This window comes from Aythya fuligula, chromosome 3 (assembly GCF_009819795.1).
Source record: "Aythya fuligula isolate bAytFul2 chromosome 3, bAytFul2.pri, whole genome shotgun sequence".
Lineage (NCBI taxonomy): Eukaryota > Metazoa > Chordata > Aves > Anseriformes > Anatidae > Aythya > Aythya fuligula.
The window spans coordinates 15,941,644-15,966,188 of NC_045561.1; the positions used below are offsets into that span (position 1 = coordinate 15,941,644).

Here is a 24,545-nt window from a genome sequence, read left to right on the forward strand (position 1 = left end):
TTTTGTTATGGCCTTTGTTAAATTATTGTAACTTTATGTGATGCTAGTCATAGGAGATGCAGAGATAAATAGTAATTCTTTGCTTGTTTTTGATCTGTTGCATAACCTTATAAACAGTGGAAATGTAAGTTTTTTCATTCATTGCATTCAAGTAATACTCATTGCGCTTTCTGTACTTTTTTTTTTAAAGAGGATTTACTCTTTATATAAAATTGTACTTTAAGCAATCAGTGTATGCCGTTAAAGCTACCTCTGGCATTATGTCTTCCTTTTCCCTTTTACTGAAGAATTTGTATGCTGGCTGGGGCTTTTCCTGGAATATTTTGGAAAAATCTGCCATGGGTTTTGAACTAAGTACCATATTTACTAAGGGACTTCTTGATAACACCTGATTAATAATTGAAGCTACAGCGGTATTCATTATGATAGTGTTACAGAGGTGAAAAGTTTGCGGTAATGAGGTAATAGAATTGGCGTAGTGAATAACACGTTTGCGAATAAAGTGAAGTTGTATTTTTAATTGCTTTTTAAAAAGGTAGTTTATGGTGTAGCAGCTGTGTGTGTATATGTATTTATATATATATATATATAAGTATGTGTGTAGCACAGGTTGAATTCATCTGTACTTTTGAGTGTAATTTTGTATTACTACATATATTCCACACTTCTTCAAATGTTCACTGTGCTCTAGCACTTCCCCACCCTCCCCCCCAAACTGAATGGGTTTATTTAAAAACTTCTGTAGTGTTTTTGTTATTTCTAAAAAACAAACAGAAAAACCCTACAATTCTAATTAAGCTGTTTTGTTGTTGTTGTTGACAGATGATGATGTGCCTGCAGATATGGTTGCAGAAGAATCAGGTCCTGGTGCACAAAATAGTCCATACCAACTTCGCAGAAAAACTCTTCTACCTAAAAGAACAGCTTGCCCTACAAAGAACAGTATGGAGGTAACTTTTAAAGTTGTTTTTTAACTGTAGTTCTTGCCTCAAGAATAGGCAGTTAATGAGTACTTTTTGTAATTTATGTAATGACTGAATTAATCCTTACTTATTTTGTTAAAGGGTGCCTCCACTTCAGCTACTGAAAACTTTGGTCACCGAGCTAAACGTGCTAGAGTATCTGGAAAATCCCAGGATTTATCAGGTAACAACTCTTTGTACAAAGATTGGTGGGATGCACTTTGATACCACTACCCCTCTAACCCTCAAAAAAAAAAAAAAAAAAAAAATCCCTTTCTATTCTTGAACTAATAACCTGCAGTGGAAGAACACTGGTTTTAGTCTGACTTCTAGAATATGGTCTTTCAGTCTGCATGTTCTACTGCAGATGCAGTTTGTGTTGTTTGTTTAAAATTTATTTTTTTTATTCTTCTGAAGTGCAGTGCAGTTATGTCTAAGGTATTCTTAAAAGTAATAATGCTGCAGCAAAGGACTAGGTTTGTTTATGATTTCTCATATTATTCCAGCATATTGTTTGGAGGTAGAAGTAGTTTTGTTATGTCATTATTGCGATTTTCAGCGTGCATGTGAGAAATTATTTAAAAAATAAACATATATGCAGATACACCTACACGCATATATGCACAATGTGTATTATGTGTACAGTGTGTATATATGGGTGTATTTATGTTCACATGTATACATGCATAAGCACACACACTACTTGTTCATTTTTTCTGTATCCTTTTTCAATCTCTGCTTCTTCCCCTTTTTGTCTTCTATGCACTTTAATTCCGTGAGATCTTTTGTGACTTCTCCCTGAAAAATCAGTGCTAGCACTTGCCAGCTTCTGTTGATGTAGTTTCTGTTGCTTTTGGGGAGTGTTGGTGGACGGGTGTCTTCTAGTCCATTTCTGTCTTAACCTTGCAAATTAAACCTGAGGTGCTGGCATGAGACTCTGGTCAGTTACGGCTTCTGTTGAAGTCTGTTCCTTCAGGCTTCTCACCCTGGTAGTACAGATCTCTATTTCAAGTCATCTGTCTTCTGTTTTCACCTTTGCTTTATATCTATCTCCCCTTTCTGTCTTTCTCTCTTAATTTCTGTAACTAAAAACCATTTAACCTTAGATTTATGTCCTTGAAATGGTGAGAACCAAATGAACATCAGCTTTTGTCATTTTACTTCCAGTTTCACTTCCTGACTTGATACCTAAAGCCTGGTACAAAGTCTTTCTTTTCAGTTTCTCTTGCCAGTTCCCAGTTTTCCTTCAAGGCTATATACTTTTGATACATCCTTTACTATGCTCATACCCACCTCCTTGCTTTATTGAAGGTCAGTAATTTTATTCAAGTCCTCTGGTACAAATTACATCACAATGGTAATTTCCAAATGAATTTTCCATGCGTTTCCTGTATATTCCTTGTGTTGCATTACTGAACTCGTCTGGGGAAGGTACTGAACTATGGAAACTTCTCCAGCATGGAATTTCCAGAGGAATTGTAAACAATGATTTTCTAACTATATTCTTAAGAATGCATTCAGACCAGTCACAGTTTGACAAGAGAGGGTACTTGTCAAGCCACTTTATATTGATCTCTCTTCCAGTGTGGATGATCATTACTTTATTTTCCCCTTTCCATTTCTTGAGATGTTCCTCTAAATTTGTGCAAATACTGATTGCCATAAGATTTTTTCTTGCCTTTTTGTTTGTTTGCTTTGTTACCATGGATAACAATAGCTATTGTGACTGAGTGTGAGCATGAAGTTTTCTGGAACATCACAAGTGGAAATGGTATATTATCATTTGGAACATATAACTGTTCATTTCAACTAAAGTTCTAAAATAAAGGTACGGGACTAGTGATGTCGGGATATGTCTGGGCAGAGAACCATTCCTTCTTGTATGGGCTCTGAGCTGAGGAAAATTTTGGGGGAGATGAAAGGAGAAATGCTAGTCAACCAATGTATTCAGCTGGATTAGAGCCAGTAGTTGGAAAAACAAGAGTATTATGTATTTTATTACTGATTTCAGGCTTAATGTCTCCATGAAACAGTTGATACTTAAAAATTTTAGCGTGTTCTTCCTGACAGTATTTCAGACTTTTTCTGGTGATTTCAAATATTGACAAATTTTTCTTCTCTGCAACTGTGTCTTCAAATAGTCTTGGTAATGGACAATATGCATTGCAATCCTGAGACAGAAAGATTAATGCATATATAAGAACCTTGGTAAGAAAGTTGTACATTATTAGAAAATATGTGAATGATTTTTCACTTAAACCCCTCTAAATAGAATTCCAAGAAATTAAAAAAAAAAAAAAAAATAAGAAAAAGATATGCTTGAGCTGTCTTGCTTACATCACAAGTAACTGGTGAACCTACAAATTTCTTATTTGTATGGTATCTGAATAAAAAGTTTACCGCTTTTAGATCTTGTAGGTACAAATACTTTTATCATATGCTGATATTCATAGTACTTCCTGATTTGCAGAAAGATTTTAAATTTGGTATGTTCTGTTTCCTTACGTCAACTGAACTGTCTGCTTCCACTTCACATGACTTCTCAACCTTCAGTACCATTTGTCATGTCATTTTAATCCACCGACACACTCTTCCTTTTTGTTTATTACTGTGCAGGGCTTTTTTCTCTCTCACTATATCACTATATTTGCATATTCATTTTATACTGAGCAGTTCATACTGGCTTTTAATCATTTTTGGAAGACTTGAGTTCAGGGACAGACTATTTCTTTTTGATGACCCCTGGAGTTACAGTAGATACTGAGACTCTAGGTTGTTGGATCACTTGTTGCTTATTTCTTACATCAGATACATGCATAGCTCATGGTTCACAGAACTTATTATCTTTTATTTTTTCCCTATTGATTTTTAAGTTATTTTTTCAAGATTGCTGCCTGCCATGTTTTCTGACAACTATTTCTTATCAAGAAAACATTGAGTGCCTTCTTACAGAACAAAATATATCTGTCCCTATCTTCTCTATTAAATGGACAAAAAATGGTATCCATACAAGACATAATTTACAATTCAGGATTCACAGGATGGCATTCTTGATCTCTGTACGACAACTGCAATTCAATTTCAGGCAGCTTTTCATGCCCTCATCTTGGTTTCGCTGTACTAGTTTCTATCTACTAAATGATTTAAAAAAAAAAAAAAAAAAAAGAAACTGAATTAGCTTCATGCCTATCTTGTGGAAACAGAATGACTCAGCCACCTTTTTTTCTAATTTTCAGTTGTCTTATATATTAACACGTTATTAAAATGATCAATATTTGAATTGATGTGTCAGGGTAATGATAAAGATTGGTAGTAGAGGTGGTAGCCTCTTGCACTTTGTCTTTTTTAACACTTCATTATGTCAACAGGAATAAAATTAAGGTTAAGTATGAAATGCATACTTACATGAAAAAACTTAAATACCTTTCTAACTACCAGAAGTAGCAGCACACTAGTGATTCTAGTTTGGTCACCAGATGATAGGCTTTTAAAACTGAATTGGACTATTTTTGTGAACTGGGGAGAACACAAATACATCATTGCTTTGATAAATTACTAAAAGATACCAAAGCATGAATTTCCAAAACAAAACCATGGGGTTCTCTCTTGGATTCAGGTATTCTAGGTATTCATGTTAAGAAGTAGCGAACCTTTTAAGATTATATTGAAGAATTCTACCTAGTAAAACCATCACTATCTCTGAAATCACCTAAACCCATTTTTGTAACTGAGTGAAAAGGCAACTTAAAATTTCTTACTTCTAAAGGACTTTGGGTAAAGGTGGGAGAGGATGGGAAACACCTGTAAAAATTGTCGTCTTCATTTTGTAAATAGTGTCTAAGCTTCCAAGTAGATACAGCCTGAAAAATTGCAAGGTGTGATACTGTTGGTTTTGGTTTTCCTGAAGAATACTTTTTTTGACACCTTCAAAGTTCTCCTATCTGTCCCAGTGAGGAAATGCACCTGGATTTCAATTTTTATTGAGATGTGACCTAGGGAGGAAAATGAAATGTGAACTGTTGAGCAATGGGAGGCACTACACTAATGAAACTCCCCCCTCCATACAAAGTTAATCAAGTCCTAATATAGGTAAATTTAGCGGAGGATGAAATTCTGCAGGCTGATTAGGCAAGTAACTGATTGTCTTGGAAAGAAGATCATGTTGTATGCCTCAGGGATTTGTGTGCGTGTGTTAAAAGCCCAAGACAGGTCATGGAAGACCTGTGAGGATTTACTGCCTTGCGTTCACAACATTACATTTCAGCTTGTAAGAATATCTCCACATCTAACTGGAAAGCTACCAGGAAAAGATGAATTCAAAAGCAAAGCCCAGCTATCCTGTGCTGCATTTCAAGGGTAATTAGGACTGTAGAATGAGTTGCTGCTGCCTGCTTGATACAGAAAAAAAAACCTTTATGTCCAGTGGAAAAACGTCGTCTTAAAAAGAAGCACTGATTGCATGGGTAATATTTTTTCCTAGCTGTATTCACCTCAAGGGTTGGTGTATAGTCTGCAGATCTTGGTCTCTCAAAATCCATCTTGAACATAAAAGACATTTCCAGGCTACTTGCTTGTTCTTTAATAGTTCTGGTAGTTTACTGGCTTCAGCCTGGTGCATAAGACTTTATTATTATTAATGAAAAGTAAATGCCTTAATCTGGCATTAGTAGTACTGCTGGTGACAAGAACTGTCTTGTCCAGCTTCTGGATACCCATGCTAGTGGTACCCATGCTAATGGTTCTATAGCTTGTGAATGAGCTACACCAAGGAGCTGATCCAGAAAAATAATAATTTGGAGGAGGGCAGGTAAGGATGAGGAAGAAAACTTTTTTTCCTCTGTCCACAATCAATACTACAAACTTAAAAATATATTTTGGAAGAGAATAGCTATGAACATAGGGAATAGCGAGACTTTCCCTTATTCCTATGGATTTCTGTTTGATTAAAGTGGTGGGTGAATATTCAGAGCTTATGACTGTAAGTCGTGTTCCTATAAAGACCAGCAATCAGTACACTGTATAAATTATCCTAGCATCTCAGAGGAAATCAATATTTGTGAATCACTTGCTGCACCATTGTATGAATGTTACCCAAAGAACAAGTTTAGGGGAAGTCACAGGAGAGTCAGTAATATTTCATCATTTCTACTAAATGGTCTGACCACAGATGTGAGTACAACACCCAGGAGGAAACGGGGACAGACACACAACAAAAACACACAAGTGTGCTGCAGCTTTAATCAGTTCTCTGATAGTCCATAGCTTCTGGTAATGTGGTCTGTAAACCACAGCTTAACATCTCTGCCGAAGCCACAGTCCTGGCCCTTGCAGTTCATGTATTCTCTCCCTTCTAGCTGGAAATAACTGAGCTGTTCATGCTGCTTTGCCCGTGGAAGGCTTGAGGCTTACCTTGTGTGGTGTCTTGTTTTGTTTGGGGTGGGGTAGGTAGATAAATATTTTTGGAAACCATTTTCCAGAGTCTCACTCAAAGTTGAAGTGACCATGAGACAGAAGGCCTGCTACTTGTCTTCCTGTAATACTCAAAACCGTTGTATTGCTCCCTTGGTTCAGATGTTCTAGGAAAAAAAATTAATAATGCAAGGAGCGTTATATGGATATAATTGCATTATGAATGTAGCAGGAGCTTTTAATGCCACGCATAGAAATCTAAAATCTGGAAGCTGTTCTGTATGGCTTTGCCTGAGAAAAGACTCTAAAGACAACAACCAAATAAGTGACCTTTGCAAATAGAACATCCCTGTAGTAAGGATACCTGATGCAGAAGGTCCTCATGAGAATTCAAACTGTATAGATGGGCTTTTCTGTATGAACTGTCATGTGTGGCAATAGTAATAATAGATACAGTGGCTCTTGGTTAGTGAAACATGTTTAGTAGCTGGTTTTTGTCAGTCTGTAACTTCTACCTGACTCCAGTGTCAACCATTTACCTCTCTGTCCTTGGATTTAGATGAGGGGTATTTAAAATCTGAGACTTTGGAATTCTCATTGGGAATGTTGCAAATGGCAAGCTGGTGATTTATTTTGATTAGAATTTGGGCTGGTTAAATATGTCAATCTCACATAGATTACTGTTTAATAGCAGCACCTGCAGAACAGTATCTTCAGGAAAAGTTGCCAGATGAAGTGGTTCTAAAGATCTTCTCCTACCTGCTGGAGCAGGATCTCTGCAGAGCAGCTTGTGTGTGTAAACGCTTCAGTGAGCTGGCTAATGATCCAATTTTGTGGTAAGTGAAAATGCTATTCCTCATTATCTAGAGAAAATATAAGATGTGCTGCATGAGATGCCATTACAATAGAAAAATTGAAATGTTAGTTAGGAGTTGCAATTAGTTGAATTAAAACAAATTGTATTTCAATATATCTAGTTTACACAAGTATCATTTGTTACCTACAAATACCTGTGTGTGTTAAACATTAAAACTTCTGATGATCTCGTAGTGTAGACAGTAGTTGGCTGCTTTAGAATTCAGTGAGGTATTCCTTCAGTAGCCACTCCTTCCCTTTAACCTTGCTCAGGTTTCTGTGGGAATTCTGCCTGACTCAAAAAAGAAAATTAATGTCTTGATGTTAAGTGTTAGCTTGTCTAGCGTTAGATATTTTTATTTGGTTTTGTTTTCATTTTTTATTGTTTATTGCTTAGATACTGAAGTTGTTTTCCCACATATGAATTCGTCCCAGCCCTGGGTTATTGAGAGGTTGAATAAATGGGTTCTAAATTAACATTATTTGTAAGGGAAAGTAACATGCTTCACATGCTAGTGTTTGGTCTCGGTTTTTGTTTTTCTGTTTAGTTTTGGATAAAGATTAGGACTAAGAGAACAAAGCTTGAGTATGACATCACAAAAGTGATGTTTTTTTTTCTGTCCTAAAGACAATTTTGGGGGTGTTGTGTTAGCTGAGTTAAAATTTCTAAGATTTGATGTCATCCTCTAAAACTAAATATCAGCAGGCTTAGACACTGCAATTGTTTGTATTCTGGCATTAATCAAAATAATCCAATTGTTGTGCTTGGAGTGCTATTTTCTTTTTAAATCAGTGCAATCTGTTCGTTGATGGAATTTCTTTTGAGATACAGTGCATCATTGGTTTTCTTTGAATGTGTTTTGCAGGTTTTTTTTATCAAGGTGAGGATGAATTGGTAGCACACTTTATCTTAAGTTTTGTAATTCTTACTATGCTAGCTTTCATATGCTAAAACACTTCTGCAATTCATGCACAAGTAGACTCTAATTCCAAAAACAGTGTAGCTAACTAAGATTTCTCCCTAAATTGAAATTACAAGTTGAGAAACATGTTCGTTTGGATTCTGAAACACATTTCAAAAAGTATTTTACAGAAACACGAAAGCCAGTCCAATGGAGAAATTGTTTTGAAAGTGTTTTGAAGTGTTTGTAACTGATTGTGGTCAAATTTACTGTCACTGACCATATTAAACAACTTTAATTTTCTGTGTGGTATATTAAAATGGGAGAGTTTTGAGTAGTACACTAATTTTCTTTCCTGATTCACACTTCTACTCAGGAAAAGACTGTATATGGAAGTATTTGAGTACACACGTCCAATGATGCATCCTGAAGCTGGTAAATTTTATCAGATTAATCCAGAAGAATATGAACATCCAAATCCCTGGAAGGAAAGCTTTCAGCAACTGGTAACAGTAGTATTAATTTATATTCCAATTTCAAGATGGTGTATAAAAGCAAAACCTTACTTTAAACTCAAAAAAAATAAGTCATTACTATATAATCAGCTATATTTCAGAAGTAAGGTTTTTTTGAAGTTAAAGTAGATGAGCTGATGAGATTAAGGAGGTGGGTAGAGATCTCTCTACTGTTACCCAATAGGGAAATATCTAAAGTTATTTCCTTTTCTGAGGCACACTTTAGAGAAAGATCATGCTTAAGTGGAATGTTTGAGCATCTAGCTCTTCTCTCTTGGGTTTTGTTCATGTATTGCATCAATGAAATTCTGTGGAAGAGATTGTCACGGTCTGTGGCTCGCAAATAAACTTCAAGTATATTGTTGTTATCATGTATATTTTTAAGCCTATGTGCATGCTGGTTATGAGATTCAGATGCTTCTTCCACTAGTAGGCTGAGCAGTACGTTATTAACATCACTTGGGCTTAAATGGTGATTTACAGCTGACGTGACTGGAGCTAAACAGATTACCTTTAAGGCATGTGATTGAACCTCTAATCCAAAATATCAAAATACTATAAGAATGGCTTATATTTGAAAAATGTAGGAAATGGAAATAAAATATCAAAGCGAGTCTGTTACACAATGCAGTGTATATTGGTTAATGAAGCGCTAAAACTTGTTGAAGACAAACTTGGTATCTGAATCAGATGCGCATGTATACAGGAGTATTTTTTCCTCACCACGTAAGTGCAGTTTGTTCTGTGGCAAGCAGCTAGAAAATCAAAAGATGGAAGCTTGTGGAGTAAATAAGGAATGTGAAGAGCTTACTGACAAATTTAAGTTACTTCACATGCCTCTGGCTGTGTAAGTGAGCTAGTTGATCACTTTTAAGACACAGACTTTGTTTTTGATGCTGCCATTTTCAATTGGGTGCCCTAATGTAGGAGGTCAAATATGACCCTTAGTTCCCAGAAGTAACCATTATCAGCAACTGGCTTGTTAATTAGGGGATTAGTGGATCCCTTGTCTGTATGTACATGCAGGTGTGTCTGGCTTTGCATTCAGATCCACCTATCTGCAAGCTTACGATAAACTATTTTGCCTGTTTCAGTACAAAGGAGCACATGTAAAGCCAGGTTTTGCTGAACACTTCTACAGTAATCCTGCACGATATAAAGGAAGAGAAAATATGTTGGTAAGTTTCTAAAGCAGTTATTCTTAAGAATATTTGTATGCCTTTTTATGGAAAGCTTTCTAAACTTCTTACTCTTCTTCTAGTATTATGATACCATTGAGGATGCTCTTGGTGGAGTTCAAGAAGCTCATTTTGATGGACTTATCTTTGTTCACTCTGGTATATATACTGATGAATGGATATATATAGAATCTCCAATCACCATGATCGGTGCAGGTATTTAAACTGAAAACATCTTTGTCTCAAAGCATGACTTGTGTTCACTACCACCTTTATTACGAAGATATTTTTGTATATTAAATATCTGGTATAAATGCCAGTTTGTCTTCATGAGCGTAATGAATAAATACTTTCTGTACTAGTGTCACTAACAAAAAAATGGCTGATGCTTTGGACTGAAGTACTATTATCTGCTTGTTAGTTCTTGGAATAACTTATTTATCTATTTTATTTCATCAGGAGGAAAAAAAAATTGAATTTGTCAGGAAGTATATTTGGTTATGACTACAGTTGAAATTTTCAGTTGGTTCTTATGAAATTTGTTTTTATATCTTATCTCCTGAGTAGAATCCAGTCCAGAATCCAAGACCAAACTAGTATCTGTCCTATTTTCTTAAGCATTGTAACTCCATCTTGAGTTAGTAAATAAGAACATCTAGCAGAAAGATTCTGAGACTAGAGGTTTTTGTTTTGTTCATTTCTCAGCTGTTTCTCTAAAGAAGAATTCTGTATGGAGTAGTAAACAAACTCTTCCCTATTCTAGAAGTCTTATGTAGCTAATATAAAATAATACACATGTCCACAAATTGCGGTGCTAAATTAGCAATTTGCCTCTCCTGTCCTTACTGTCAGAATGCTAATCCTGAGTAGTACAACAGAGTGATAAGAACTTAGATTCTCTTTATCTGGTACAGACCTCATTTAAGAGGTCTTCAGTGTCTTTGCTTCTACAATGACCATAAGTCAATTGCCAGCTATGCCTTTTTTTTTTTTTTTTTTTTTTTTTGAGATAAAAGTGATACTGCCTTTTTTTTCCTGACCAGAAAAGTCCCTCCTTTTCAGGTATTTTTGTTATGTATACCAGTTGTTTTGTTCTTTAGTGATCCTCTTTCTGGCACTTCTTGCCTGGCTTTTGCTCTCTTGGAGTGAGAAATGCTTTGACCAACTGAGTAAGATTAAGACTTAACACTACAACAAAACTTGTCCATGCAAATCTGCAAGGTGCAGCTGAATTAGTTGTTGAATTAGTTGTTGGTTCAGGACTGCACTTCAGTACTAACCTCCTGAACTTCTCCACTTTTGGTGCTCTGGTTTGTGTTGTGGAGAGGCTTTAGAGCACAAATGAGATTTCTTTTGGATGAGGCTGATTTAAGATATGTTCTTGGTATACACTTGTGGCACTCCAGTAGTCAGTGTGCATTTGGTTGAAGGGACCAAGCTGTGACTAACCTAAAGTCAGTCTTATCTTCCCTCACTGTCCTGCAATGGACATGGTGTGAGTGCCTGCTCCTCAGTACTACTGATTTTACTCTGTAGGTTCCACTACCGTTGTGTTGCAGTGCTCATGTAATGCAGCCATAGCTGTGGACCAATATCAAAATACTGACCTGGCTTCTGTTTCAGTTAAGGGATGACAGTTATAGTTACTGGTACAAATAGGGCAAGAGTCTTTCAGTGTTTAAAATCCAGAAAAAAAAATGGATCAGTACTATTCAAAGATACAAAATATCTCAGTTGCTTCCTTCATGAAATTTGAAAGGACATCTCTGATACCTGGTTGAACTTCTGCATACCCTCAAGTTTACCCTCTGCTTCAGTAATTCCCTTCCACTGCAATTAACCTGTTATTCAGAAAACAATAATTTTAACTGCAGTTCTTTAAAAGCAAGGGATTTGTACTGTGTTTTTGTAATAGAATAGCTGTCTTGAGGAACAAAATCTAAGAGTAAACCAGAAATGTGAGATGTATTTGTTTCAGTTTCTGGCACTGTCTCTTCACTTCCTCAGACTTTCTGCACTGAATGGTCAGTAAGATTGTAGAGGGATTCAATTTTAAAATGTCTGAAAAGAAAACAAAGCGAACCACTAAGCCTTGGAAAACTACCTCTTCTCACTTTAGTGTGCCTTTCAGAATGGTGCAATTAAGACAGCAGCAAATCTCTTTGCAATTCTGCTCAATTTTAACACTTGCTTCCGTGGACTTCTGAAGAAGCATAGAATTACTAGAAAGGCAGCTTTACATACTTCAAGCTTTCAAGATTTTTTTTTCTTTCCCAAATAAAAAAAATTTTCTTACAGAATAATGCCTGGTATTCTATGCTTGCTGTTCAGTTTAATTTTGGTATTTAAATTTGTTAAATCTAGGGGAAAGAGTCTGGTTCAGAAGGAAACCTGTAGGGATATTACTGTAGTTGCAGAATCATAGTATATGCTGACTTACAAAGGACCCACAAGGTTCATGGAGTCCAACTCCTGGCTCCACACAGGAACTATCCTACCTATAAATTAAACCATGTCTCTAAGTCTTGTCCAAACACTTGTAATCAGACAGGTTTGGTGCTGTGACCACTTCTTTTGACCTGCTAGCAGTGATGCTTACTGCATTTCCAGAACATGGTTGGCCTTTTTGGCTGCCAGGGCACACTGTTCACTCATAGACATCTTGCCATCAACTAAAACTCTCCAGATGCCTTTCTGTGGGGCTGCTTTATAGCCTCTTGTTCCCCAGCCTGTATGTATATCCAGAACTGCCCCATTCCAAATGCAGAATCTGACTTGATCTTGTTAAACTTCACGAGGTGTGATTTTTCTTCTCAGAGCAGTCAGGCATTGGAACAGGTTGTCCAGGGAGGTGTCACTGTCGCCGTCCCTGGGGATGTTCAAGGAAAGGTTGGATGTGGTGCTTAGGGACATGGTTTAGTGGCTGATACTGGTGAAAGGGGGATGGTTGGACCAGATGATCTTGAAGGTCTTTTCTAGCTTTAATGATTCTGTGATTGCTCAGCCTTTCAGTTCTTCAAGATCTGTCTGCAAGGCCTCTCTATACTCAAAGGAGTCAACACCTCTTCCTGATTTAGTATCATCTGCAAGCTGAGTTTGTTTGTGTTTGAGCCCTGCATACAAATCTTTTTTTTTTTTTAATAAATGAAGCCTTGAACTGACTATAAAATAGAGCCCAGGGAAACTCCACTGGTGACTGGCCACCAGCCTAACATAACCCCCTTTACTATATCAATTTGAGCCCAACCCATATTATGCACTTGTCTAGCTGTATGCTGCATGTCTTGTCCGGAAGGATACTTTGAGAGACAGTATCCAAAGCTTTGAAATCCAAAAGAAAAAAATCCCATCTACTGGTTTCCCTTGATCAACTAGGTAAGTAACCTTGTTGTAAAGGAAATTAACTTACTAGAAATGGCAGTTTATGTGAACTCACAAGTAGGAGACAAGAGTAGACCATCTCTTAGGAAATCGATGCGTCCAGTTCAGTGGACAGAAACATCTATGAACTTCTTAAAAGTAAACTCTATTTTCCAGGGTTTGGAGGGGAAAACAAGTGGTGGAGTAGGGAGTCAGGTATATGCAGGAGTACAGGTCTTCCGTGAAGTGCTCATCTCACTGAAGATGAGAAACATCTTGTCTTAACTGTTTAAGCAGTTGTCCAGACAGGTATCTTGATCTGATAGTCTGCACTATATATGTTTTTCTGTATTTTGGGAGACACAGCTTTCATTTTTTTCCTTTATTTTCCACTTCACTTACATAATATGCAAGGAAGTGAAAAAATGGATTATCAAAGGATTTTTTCCAATCATGAAAAAGCAGTAGTGACAATAATAGAAATGATTATAATTTTAAGGGTAGCAGAATCTAAAATAATGTAGACTGTCATAATTAGATACTTCCTGTGTTCAAGAAAGAACTTCAGTATGACTGACCTCTTCTTTAGATACCTGTTCTGTATCTTTAAATTGAAAATATTTTAGCCAAATTTAGAGCTGTGTTCTTTTCATAGATTTTGTATGCTGCAAGATCTAAAAGGATCTCAGCATCTTTTGTGTGATGTGATTGAACAGGGTCATAACAATTACTTCATGTAGAATCTAGCATGTTTTTTTCCTATTAATGTACTGAAAACTTCCTTTTTTTTTTCAGAATTTTAGAATTCTGAGGCAACATCCAATTAATTTGTTTAGGCAGCCTCTTATCATAGGCTTTGTGTTAAATTATTTTTAAATCATCGCATTTTGGTCCTTAAATTGAGAACCAACTCTGATCTTGTGGGGGTATTGTCTGCATCAGACGATGGCAAAATAGAACTCTTAAGAGAAACGTTTTGCTTGATTATAACACTTGAGGCACTTTCTTTTTCCATTCTTTTTTTGGTTTCTCTCTTGTAAAGTGTTCAAAGCCAGAAGTTGAAATGGATATGTTTGTTTGAATAATTCTTCTGCAAAGATGTTGCAGAGTATTTCTTTGCATTTAGAATACAATCAGTCCTTGAACATGTCCCTTTCCCTTTACGGTCTTTTCCTGGAGGGGCATCTAAATGCACTGGTTTTACTAATTGGGATGTTCCATACTGAACATTTTGGGACCACCCAAACTCAGACCTGTAAGTTCTCTTCTGTGCTAAGAGGAAGGAGATACCTGTAGAGTGACCTCAAGCAAGAGCATGGCAAGCACTTCCAAACACAATTTCACAGATCTATCTGCTTTGTTTAGGTAGTGCTTCAGAGCATCCACAGTACAAATCCTTGCTCCCTGGGATTGATCACAATCTTGATGTTGGTTTATGGCTCTTATTTTCTGCCATGGACCACACTTAATTTTCTAGTTTGTTTGGCTGCAGTACAGCGGGGCCATTCTTTCTCAGGTGCTGAAGTGTACTAATGTATATATGTCAATGAATTTGTGTGATGGAGAAAAACAGCTAAGAGAAATGTGAACAGGTCACAGCGAAGTATTTTGTGACAACACACAACCTCTTTTAGGTATTGGCTATGGCTAAGTGCATAGTGGTACAAAGAGATTAGACTGCCTTAAAACATTTGCAGCTCTGCAGTAGTGAAAACAGATCTGGCTTTTAAGTAGTAAGAACAAGCTGGGTAATTATGTAAATATTGCTTCATTCTGACTGGCACCTTTCTGCCTGAGTGCTAAAGAACAGGACATACCACTTGTCTGTACCTGGTGTCAACAGGCAACAGAAAAAGATCTGCTGGTGAGAAATGCTGTGAATAGGCTCTTCAGTAAAATGCAGAATTTAGGGCAAATATCTGTCACATTTGCATCTCTCTTGTTCCACAGTTGCAACTCCAAATCATTCCCATAGCTTGCTCTAATATGTAGAACTTCCATGTTTGCATTTAATGTATGAAGGAAGGTTTCTGGTTTGCATATTTCATGTGCAGATTTGAATTGGACAAACTCTTGCTTGTGAATGAGTATCACTGAATTTATGCCACTGTAAGACTGTTAACTTGTGCTCCCTCTGCTGGCTTTTTTAATACCAATGTAAACATTATTTTCCCTTCAGATTAAGGATAAAGAATATAGCACAGCCTTGCTTTTTCAAATTCCAGATTGTGGGAAACTGTAAATGAACTATTTTGAAAAATTCTCTCTATGTTTTCAGAAGTAGAGTTCAGTCTAGTTATGTGAGATTTTCTTGTAAATGAAGAAATGATTTAAACATTGAATCTTACATTTGAGAGGCATTGAGGGGTCACATGTAGGTCATGAGCAGCTTACTAAGTAGATGCTTAAATTGGTTCAAATTAGTGGTGGAATGTATGTATTTAGCTTTAATAAAAGTTCAGAATACCAAACTAAATTGTATTTCGTAACAGAATTACAGTGCATCTAGACTGGAATCCAGGTTTGTTGAACTGTTTCTTCAGTTTGTATTCAGAAAACATGTTGGTGTTTTGTAGCTAGTGTCTTTTTGTTCTTGTACAGGTTTTCAGTTTGTGGTTTTCAATTTTCCTAGAAATACTAATAAACTAAAGTCAGAAAAATAAGCTTTCTACAAGAGAAGATTTTCTCATGTTATTAAATAATAAAATGGTACAAGATCATTTGAGACTAGTTTCTTCATTCTTTGAAATTCACTGTTGTCAAGGTCTTCTGACATCAAGATTTTTGTGCCGTGAATCACATTAATTTTCTTTTGTTGTGGCTTTGAATAGAATTCTGTAGAATTCATTTTCACTGACATACACTAAAATGTAAACTTCTTAATGTTTTACAGCTCCTGGAAAAGTAGCAGATAAAGTTATAATAGAAAACACTAGAGATTCCACCTTCGTTTTTATGGAGGGTTCTGAAGATGCCTATGTTGGATATATGACAATCAGGGTAAGAATGTCAAATTTGAGTGGAGCTTTTAATAATTTCTCTTCAATACCTGAGCCAATAAATAATATATTTGTTTTCCTTTTTCAGTTCAATCCTGATGACAAATCTGCTCAGCACCACAATGCACACCACTGCTTAGAGATTACCGTGAATTGCAGTCCAATTATAGATCACTGTATTATTCGAAGTACTTGTACGGGTTAGTGGGCTTTTTATTGTTTGAAATTACCACTGTTTAAAGTTGACTAGTCTAACCTGTGTGCACAGAAGGGGTACACAAACTGTGATCCATATTGCCATATTTTTTATGCACGTGTTTAATACGGGTCTGAAAATCTTACTTGCCTTGAAACGGCATCGTTCTGGTGATTTACTGGTGTCTTAAGACCTTTGTGATGACACATCCTTTGTTTTCTGTTTGAGTCAGTTTGGACTCACTGGGCAGTTTAAAACCTGAGAAATGACAGGAGTGTTCTTACATAAAACTTAGTTGTTTCTGATATGCATAGTTATAGCTGGCAGGAGATGACATTTGAAGGGGGCATACGTGGGACTTTACATCAGGTTCACTGCAATATGCAGTATTGGGATTTGATGACATTGAAACAGTCATGAGCTGTAACTACTGTGCTTAAGTTTCTTGACAGGAGTGGAAGGGATTTGACATAAGCATGAGTTGCTAGCTGTACTGACAGAAGAAATACACTGTGGAAGGTTGACACTCATTTCAGCATCAGATGATGAGAAATTTATACCACCTGAATTGAGAAATAACAGTAGTTTAGATTCTGGAAAGAAAGGGTCAGAGGCAGTGGAGGTCTGAGAAGATGGATGTCAGTTCGTAGTCACGGGACATGAAACATGACAGTTCACGATGACAAGACATGGTAACGTCTATGCATATGGAAAAAAGCAGATAAAACGGATTTGGAGCATCGGGAAGAAGAGGTGCAGGAGTACTAAGATACTGAGTCTTTGCATGGAAATCAAGATACAAACTTACAGCTAGTGAAATGGAATAGATCTACACAGCAGGCTGTGCATAATAGTTGCTCAGCTCAACATAAAGGCAGGGAAGCAAGGAGATCTTCAAATAGACGCAAAATTAGCCTTTTCTGGTACAATCAGAAGGAAAATCTACTGGGAACTGTAATGAGGAGAGCAGAAGGAAAGGATTCCTTGTACATGCCTTGTAGAGGAAGACAAGCTCTTTCTTGAAGGTTACAGGCTGCAAAATACTACTGCATTTATGGTCAAGACAGCTCTATACTTTGCATCATCTGTTTTACTTGAGACAGATCAGCTAGTATGTGAAAGTATTAACAATGAAGAAGAATGAAGGACAGCTAGCTATTCAAAGCATCTTTTATTCTTTTATTTTACTTTTTGTATCTTAAGTATTGAGAAAGCTGAAGTAAACAAAACAAATTTATTCATTAAGTTTCTCTATACCAATATTGGGTACTCTGATAATGAATGAGAGGAATTATTCTAATTTCTTGGACCACGTTCAACGTGTTTAGAGAAGTAGCTTGAAGAACTGCATGGCTTTGTATTTAATGGAACATACTTTTACATAAGCCAGTAGGTCTTGATGATCTTGTGAAAAATGTTTATTAAATTTAAGATTTAATTTTTATGACCACTGTTTATTGTAACAAACTTTTTGGTAATTTTGGTCTACTGCCCTCTTCAACCCTCTGGACTTCTGAATTTTTGTTGCATTGTATTTTTGCTTTTCTGCTCTAAAGTTAACATTTCTGGTCAATTTTGGAGGCTGTGGGCAGGCTATACTGTCAACACTTATCGATTATTAATTTTTATTGACTTTTTAATCCTACCAAGCCTTGCTATAATCTACTCAGGAAGTATTGTTTTTTTAAAAAAAAAAAAAAAAAAAAAAAAAAAAGTGGCAGTCTGCCAAAAAAGCCATTTACTGTTTCCAAGTCAACGGCATCTCTGAAATATTGATCCATAAACATTCAGAATCTCTCTCCTAGTACATGCTTGATGCCCTTTCTGTAGATCTAATTGTGTTAAAGCCTGTTTCTAGATTGTTATATTGTTATATGTTAAATTCTTTATGTAATATGTGAAGATGGGAGCCGTGTAAGTGATTTCAGCTGGAGGTCTCTTACTGCCAGTCCAAAGTACCTTTGAAATTTTAAAATAAAGTTTAAATGGGAAGATCCTGAGTCTAGATATTCTGTTGCATCCATTGCAGAAGAAATCTGGATTAGTTTTCATCTTGATAAAACCAAAAGTTGATGGCAGTATGCCTCGTTTATTCTGTTAAGTAATGTTTTTGTGTGCAATCATGATATTCTAAGTTAAAAACAAAATAAAAAAAAAGCCTAAACTAGTAAGATATGCTTGGTCCTTCTAAAGAACCAATTTCACCCAATCAATAAGTCCAGTGAAGTGAGTCAGAATGAAGATTGCTTTTATAATCAAAATGTGATAGAGGTATGCTTTTAGGACATCTTACTGGGTTCCCCCAAACGCACAATTCCTTAATGTCATGCAAGAGGTAGAGGAAAAGGAGTGAAAACAATCACGAGATGCAAGAAAGGAGAAATGATTAGCAGTTAATATAAATTGGAATCAACTAGGAATTGTAAGAAACTGGGAAATTCTTCCCCTCAACAAAATAGTAGCCCTTCAAAAATGTCCCCTTGTCTTCCCCTAAGAGAAACAAAAACAAAACTAAAAAACAAGATGAGAAATTATTCAGAAGAACCAGCAATTGTGCCCTAACTTGGAAAACAGATTTCTAGCAATGATGCTGATCTGTCATAGATACGGAAGAATATTTGAGAAGTGTTTAATTTTTGTTCTATATTTAATGAGAATAGGTAGGAATGATAAATGTGCTCATACCCTAGAGGAATAATGAGATATGTTCTACTCTGACAGTAACCATGGATGAGGTTAAACAGCTGTAAAAACAGCCATTCTAAAATCATACAAGAGTTTAAAGAACGGGCCAAGAAATCTTCTGAACTCCTGTTAGGTATAAGCAGTAACTTGAAGCCTGGATTGGGTGGTGAATGAGAACCTGTCAGGGGTGGGTGGGTGAGAGGGGGGGTACTGACACTAAACAGGATGAAATACAGCAGTGCAATCCTACTTACTGGTCATGGATAGAACAATGAGACAATGCAGGTGGATGGTCAGTCAAGAGTTAAAAATAATTGAAACAAATATAACTACAGATAATGTTAATGGCTGCCTTATACCGTTAGCATTTTTGATGACTTTGTCTGACTAAGAGAAGGTAGCAGTCCCAATATAAACTATGTAGATGCCTCAAAGACACTCAACTTTATCTTGCACTGCTTTAAAGCATCTGAATTACACAGAACTAGCAGCACACATTGAAGAAATTATAATTACCCCATGAGTTATTTTTAAGATTTTGTGGCTTTTTCAAAGTTGGCTCCTTGACTTCAAGCCACTCTAATGTTATCAATGACTTGCAGAGAGGATATAAAACATGTAATGATGAAGTTTGTAGATGATTTAGGGTGTTATAAATAACCAGGAGGATGTGTTACTGTGCACTTCTTGTGACATGGGCTCTCAAACAATATTCACATGAATGCAGAAAAGTGCAAAGTAACTAGGAAATAAGAACAGCCTGTTGTATGCAAGTGATAAACCTCTATCCTGGGAAGCTGTGTCCTGGGAAAAGCTTTATGGAGTCACTGTAGGTAGACAGCTAAATATGAACCCATGTGTAGCTGAGAGGTCCAAAGAACTAACGTTAGGCATGGAGAAATATTGAGAGGAAACAGCTTGGATAGTGCCCATCTTCAGTCCTGGTTCAGGTCAATCCTCTTCTTGCTGGTGCTCATGGCAGCATGTTGAAAATTTAGAAACAGGTCAACAAAAAGTCCTAAAGGATAAAGCAGAAGAATTCATTTATCATGAAAAGCGTACTGATCACAAACTGTTACTTCTGCAAGGAGCAGACTGAAGGAATAGGTCATTTGCACTAAAATACATGCCTTAGTTTTCTGTATACAATGTATCTTTACCCAATATTTGGATACTGAAACTGGGACAATTCAGATTAAAAACTGAAGTGTAAATTCACAAGGTAACAACTGTGCAACAAGCTCTAACAAGCTTTAGGTGGTTTCTCAGTTGTTCAAAACCTTCAAATCAAAACTAAATGCATCTGAAAGACACGTGCTGACATTCCAGCTACTAGAATCGAAGCAGGAATTAACCCGGGGAGTTGTTGCAGTCTGTATTATTCATACGGTCAGATCAGACAACCAGAATGATTTCTTCAGGATTTTACAAAAGCCTGAATGAGTCTATGAATTATTAAGGGCTAGTCTTTGTGGTATGCTTGAGGTAATACGAAAGCTTACTAACAGGGCATGTACCGGCTTGCTTATTTAGTGGTGTTTAATTGAAGGGAAGGTGTGTGGTATGTAGGCCAGATATGTCGAGAAGAAATGTTACCCTTCTGAAATCGCTGTGAATCTGCCTTGGACTTTAGTAGGAGTAGAATTGCATGTTTTCATCCCTTGTGGAAATGAGGGGATTGAGCTGGTCTGATGAGGTCCCAAGCAGTTTTGAGTCCCCTAGCTACCTGAAGAGTTTGTTTTCTGGGTAATAAATAGCGTGGTAGGTAAAATCACCCAAGGAGATGCAGCAAGGAGCATTGTAACTCAGCTGGGAAGAGATGCCTGGATTGCTGGGGTGTAGCTCTGTGTGCTGCCTTGTGCTGCTGGTGCTGCTCATTTTGAGTTAAACAGGGTGTTTCTGTATGCTACAGCGTTGTTAGTTGTTTGGGCTTTGGAAGTATTGGGTTCCTAAGTTTTAAATGGAATTAAAAGAAGGCAGCAGTTACCAAAGAATTTTATTACATTTCTTGTGTCTTTTTGTTGTAAACGGTGTATAGTGGGCTGGCTGTGGGGAAACAAATGGGAACTTTCATGAGCCTGAGTTATTACAGAAACTGTTATCTATTCTGGCAGTCATACGCAGCTGCATAACCTTGGAAAAGTGATTTTAAAAAGCACCTCCTGCCTCAGATTTTTCTATCTACAAAACGATGACGCAGGTGTTTTTCCACCAGCGGCTTGCAGTGCTTTGGCACTGCGCATGGCAGATCTTTTTGAAATATCAGTTCACGCTAACTTTTCTTGCAAGACTAGTGCCAGGCTATTTATAGATAACGCTGTGCTTTGGAGCTATGGTAACTGTACTGTTTTCTTGCAGTTGGCTCCGCAGTATGTGTCAGTGGCCAGGGAGCTTGTCCTACTATCAAACACTGTAACATCAGCGACTGTGAAAACGTTGGACTTTATATTACAGACCATGCACAGGTATTTTCTGTATCAATTTTATTACTTTGATAAAAATTGTTTACTGTTTATGTTTCCCATCTTAATTTACTTTTCTATTTTCCAGGGAATATATGAGGATAACGAGATCTCCAACAATGCATTAGCAGGAATTTGGGTTAAAAACCATGGAAATCCCATTATCAGACGGAATCACATTCATCATGGACGTGATGTTGGCGTTTTCACTTTTGACCATGGCATGGTAATGTTTATTTTCTTCTTTCGAAGAAAAGTAGATGATGTTGCGTAGCTGAAGTCTTCAGACTTCGCTCATTATTAAAGAAATATTTTTTTTTAAAACATGCTTTTACATGTGAATAGTTATTTAAAAATATGCCTACTGCTGCTTCTTTTGCTCTTTCGTGGCCAATTTCGTTTTAAAGATAGTTTTAGCTGAGAGATTTAAGTACTTTTTGCAGTTGATTGGCAGCCTCTTATATTGAATTATGATGAAATGATAAAATATCTCATGAAGTAGGGTATAAATGGTAGGCTTACATTTACACTATCACTTTGTTCTTTTTCTTTCAAAATAGAACAAAACTAAGTTTTTTTTTCTGGTAGGATTCTGTACGTTTGGGTGGTAGAAGATGTGAAATAAAACACTGTGTGGACACTTAATCAGACCTATTTTAATGTACATCACTGAAACGGAGTATGCCCAGCTTCTCTGGAAACAAGACTCATTTTAGCATGGACTTAGTTGTTGAATTTTATCACAAAATTTTACTTCAGAATTAGTGCATTCTTTCATAAAAATGTTTCTGTGGGATGAAGGTGATATATTCTATGTGCATATAAACTAATATGTAATGAGCGTGCATATTCCTTGAAATAGAAAGCAGAATGGATTTTTGCCATTCAAATAAAAGATTATTTGCTCATTTGATTTTGGCAAAATACTCTGCAAGTCTTCCAAACAGTGCCAAATCATTGTTTTTCCTGCTTGAATGCTGAACTCCTAGTCCTGCCCCCCCCCCCAGCTGACAAAAACAGCAGGATTTTTTCTGGTCACTTTTTGTTATAATTATGAGCACAAATGTGAATTGCACATTAAAAGTACAGAATGTGAATCAAGTACAGTGAACTAAATGTCAGACTAAATGAGCTAAATGAGGGCTACTGAGGTTAATGCTGCTTGCTTTCAGATCAAGTGGTGTTAAAAAAAAAAAACAACAAGATTCCTTTTTACTGTCACATTAGTAGCACAGAATTTGATTATCTTGTTGTAGGAGTTGTATACTGCTTGTAGGGATTTGTAGAGAGCGATAAACTACATAGGCAGTTGCTTAGGGCTTCCTTTTTTAAAGGTGCTGTAGATAAACAGCAGCTGTCGTGATGAAAGCCTCCTTTTAACAGACTTGATTTCAGCACACCGTTGAAGAAGGTCAGCCAAACCCAGTGCACGTGTTACGTACCATCAGATAGTACCACATATTCCCTTCCATACATTTTGTTCTTAGCCTTGCTACCTGACACAGTGCTTGGCTGGTTGTGACTAAATATGTTAGGCTTCTTTTCTGGTGAGAAGACCGTAATTATTTAGCGTGTTCTATCAATTGATATTCTGTTAGATAACAGAGTAGATAGTCTGTTATTGTTCGTAAGTAAATGTCTGTTACCATCCAAGTTGTAATTTTGCTGGTAGATCTTAGTTTCCAAGAAAGATAATACTTGTAAAAATGCATGCATTGAACACTAATGGCTTTGACTAGCCAAGAAAGATGAGTCCCAAGTCGTATTAATACAAACATAACTTGGGTGTATTCTGGACTTCTGTTTTCTCATTTCATTTTCTCACTCATCTTATGCCCTTCAGAACTACCATTCCTTCCATATCCTCCGTGTATTTCATCTTATTATCATACTCTCCTCCCAGATTTAGTGTGTTCAGTTACCTAACTGCATTACTTAATAATTTTTAAGTTATACTCACTCAGTGTTTGCTCCAAACAACAGCCCAACATTTAAAAGTAATCTTACTCCTAAATTAGATGTATTAATTCAGGTACTAAATGGCTTTAACTTTTCTGATGAACTTTTTACGTGAGATTTTTCTACAATTTGTGTGTTGGGAGTGTTGGTATAGGTAGAGATCTAGATACCTAGCTAGAAAGCTAGGTATCAGATTCCTATTGAAAAAAATAAGGCCTTTCTTTTGGGAAATAGATGTCCATATTTTCTATAAATACTAAATGCAGCTATGGTAAACACAACATAGTGAACTTCCCAAAAAATCCATGATATTTTATCATGGGAAAGAGGAAGAAGAGAAGCAGTTGCCTTTAGAAGATCCATATTTTGATCCCCAAGTGTGTCTACGCTCACTAAATTGTGGGTCTTTCTTCCTTTAGTTAGGGTATCTTCCTGCTTTTGTAAGGACTTGTTGTGTTGCTTTAATTCTAGCTCAGGCTTGGTTGGTTTTTGATGAGAATTATGTCTGGAGGTAGTACTAACAGAAGATGGACTGTGTATAGAAACTACCCATGCTTTTTTTCTTTCCACCAAGTTGTTGGGGAAGCAGGAATAAAGGAGCAATGCAGTGCTAGTTCTAGCAGTTTAATTTGCAGTTTCCTGGTATCACGATAAGTTAATCAGGATGTGTACTGCTGTTATTTTTGCTGCTGGCATAAAACCTTCATACTGGAGAAGAGGAGGCTCAGGGAGGACCTTATCAATATCTGTAAGTACCTGAGGGAAGGATAGAAAGGTGAAGCCAGGTTCGTTTCAGTGGTGCCCAGTGGCAGGACAGGAGGCAGTGGGCACAGACTGGGACACAGGAGGTTCCCTCTGAAGGTCACACAGCCCTGGCACAGGTTGCCTGGAGAGGCTGTGGAGTCTCCCTCCTTGGAGATCTTCAACAGCCCTCTGGATGTCGTCCTGGGCAACCTGCTCTAGGTATTCCTGCTCAAGCAGGGGCATTAGACCAGATAGCCTCTAGAGGTCCCTCACAACTTAAACCATTCTGTGAAAATCTTCTGGCTAGCGGAAATTTAAA

General features: G+C 36.8%; 1 protein-coding gene across 2 annotated transcripts in view; it reads left to right on the forward strand.

Moving 5' to 3' along the window:
• The first annotated feature begins 827 nt into the window (after positions 1-827).
• FBXO11 (F-box protein 11) overlaps positions 828-24,545 on the forward strand; it is a 36,127-nt gene continuing 12,409 nt past the window's right edge. The window contains exons 1-10 of one of the 2 annotated variants that reach the window (XM_032185240.1): positions 828-950; positions 1,065-1,146; positions 7,063-7,207; positions 8,505-8,634; positions 9,738-9,821; positions 9,905-10,037; positions 16,075-16,181; positions 16,269-16,380; positions 21,420-21,526; positions 21,612-21,749. In XM_032185240.1, coding sequence (XP_032041131.1) covers positions 843-950; positions 1,065-1,146; positions 7,063-7,207; positions 8,505-8,634; positions 9,738-9,821; positions 9,905-10,037; positions 16,075-16,181; positions 16,269-16,380; positions 21,420-21,526; positions 21,612-21,749 — 1,146 coding nt within the window. In that variant the 5' untranslated portion in view covers positions 828-842. The remainder of the gene's footprint in view (positions 951-1,064; positions 1,147-7,062; positions 7,208-8,504; positions 8,635-9,737; positions 9,822-9,904; positions 10,038-16,074; positions 16,182-16,268; positions 16,381-21,419; positions 21,527-21,611; positions 21,750-24,545) is intronic. The other variant, XM_032185241.1, reaches the window with a different exon arrangement.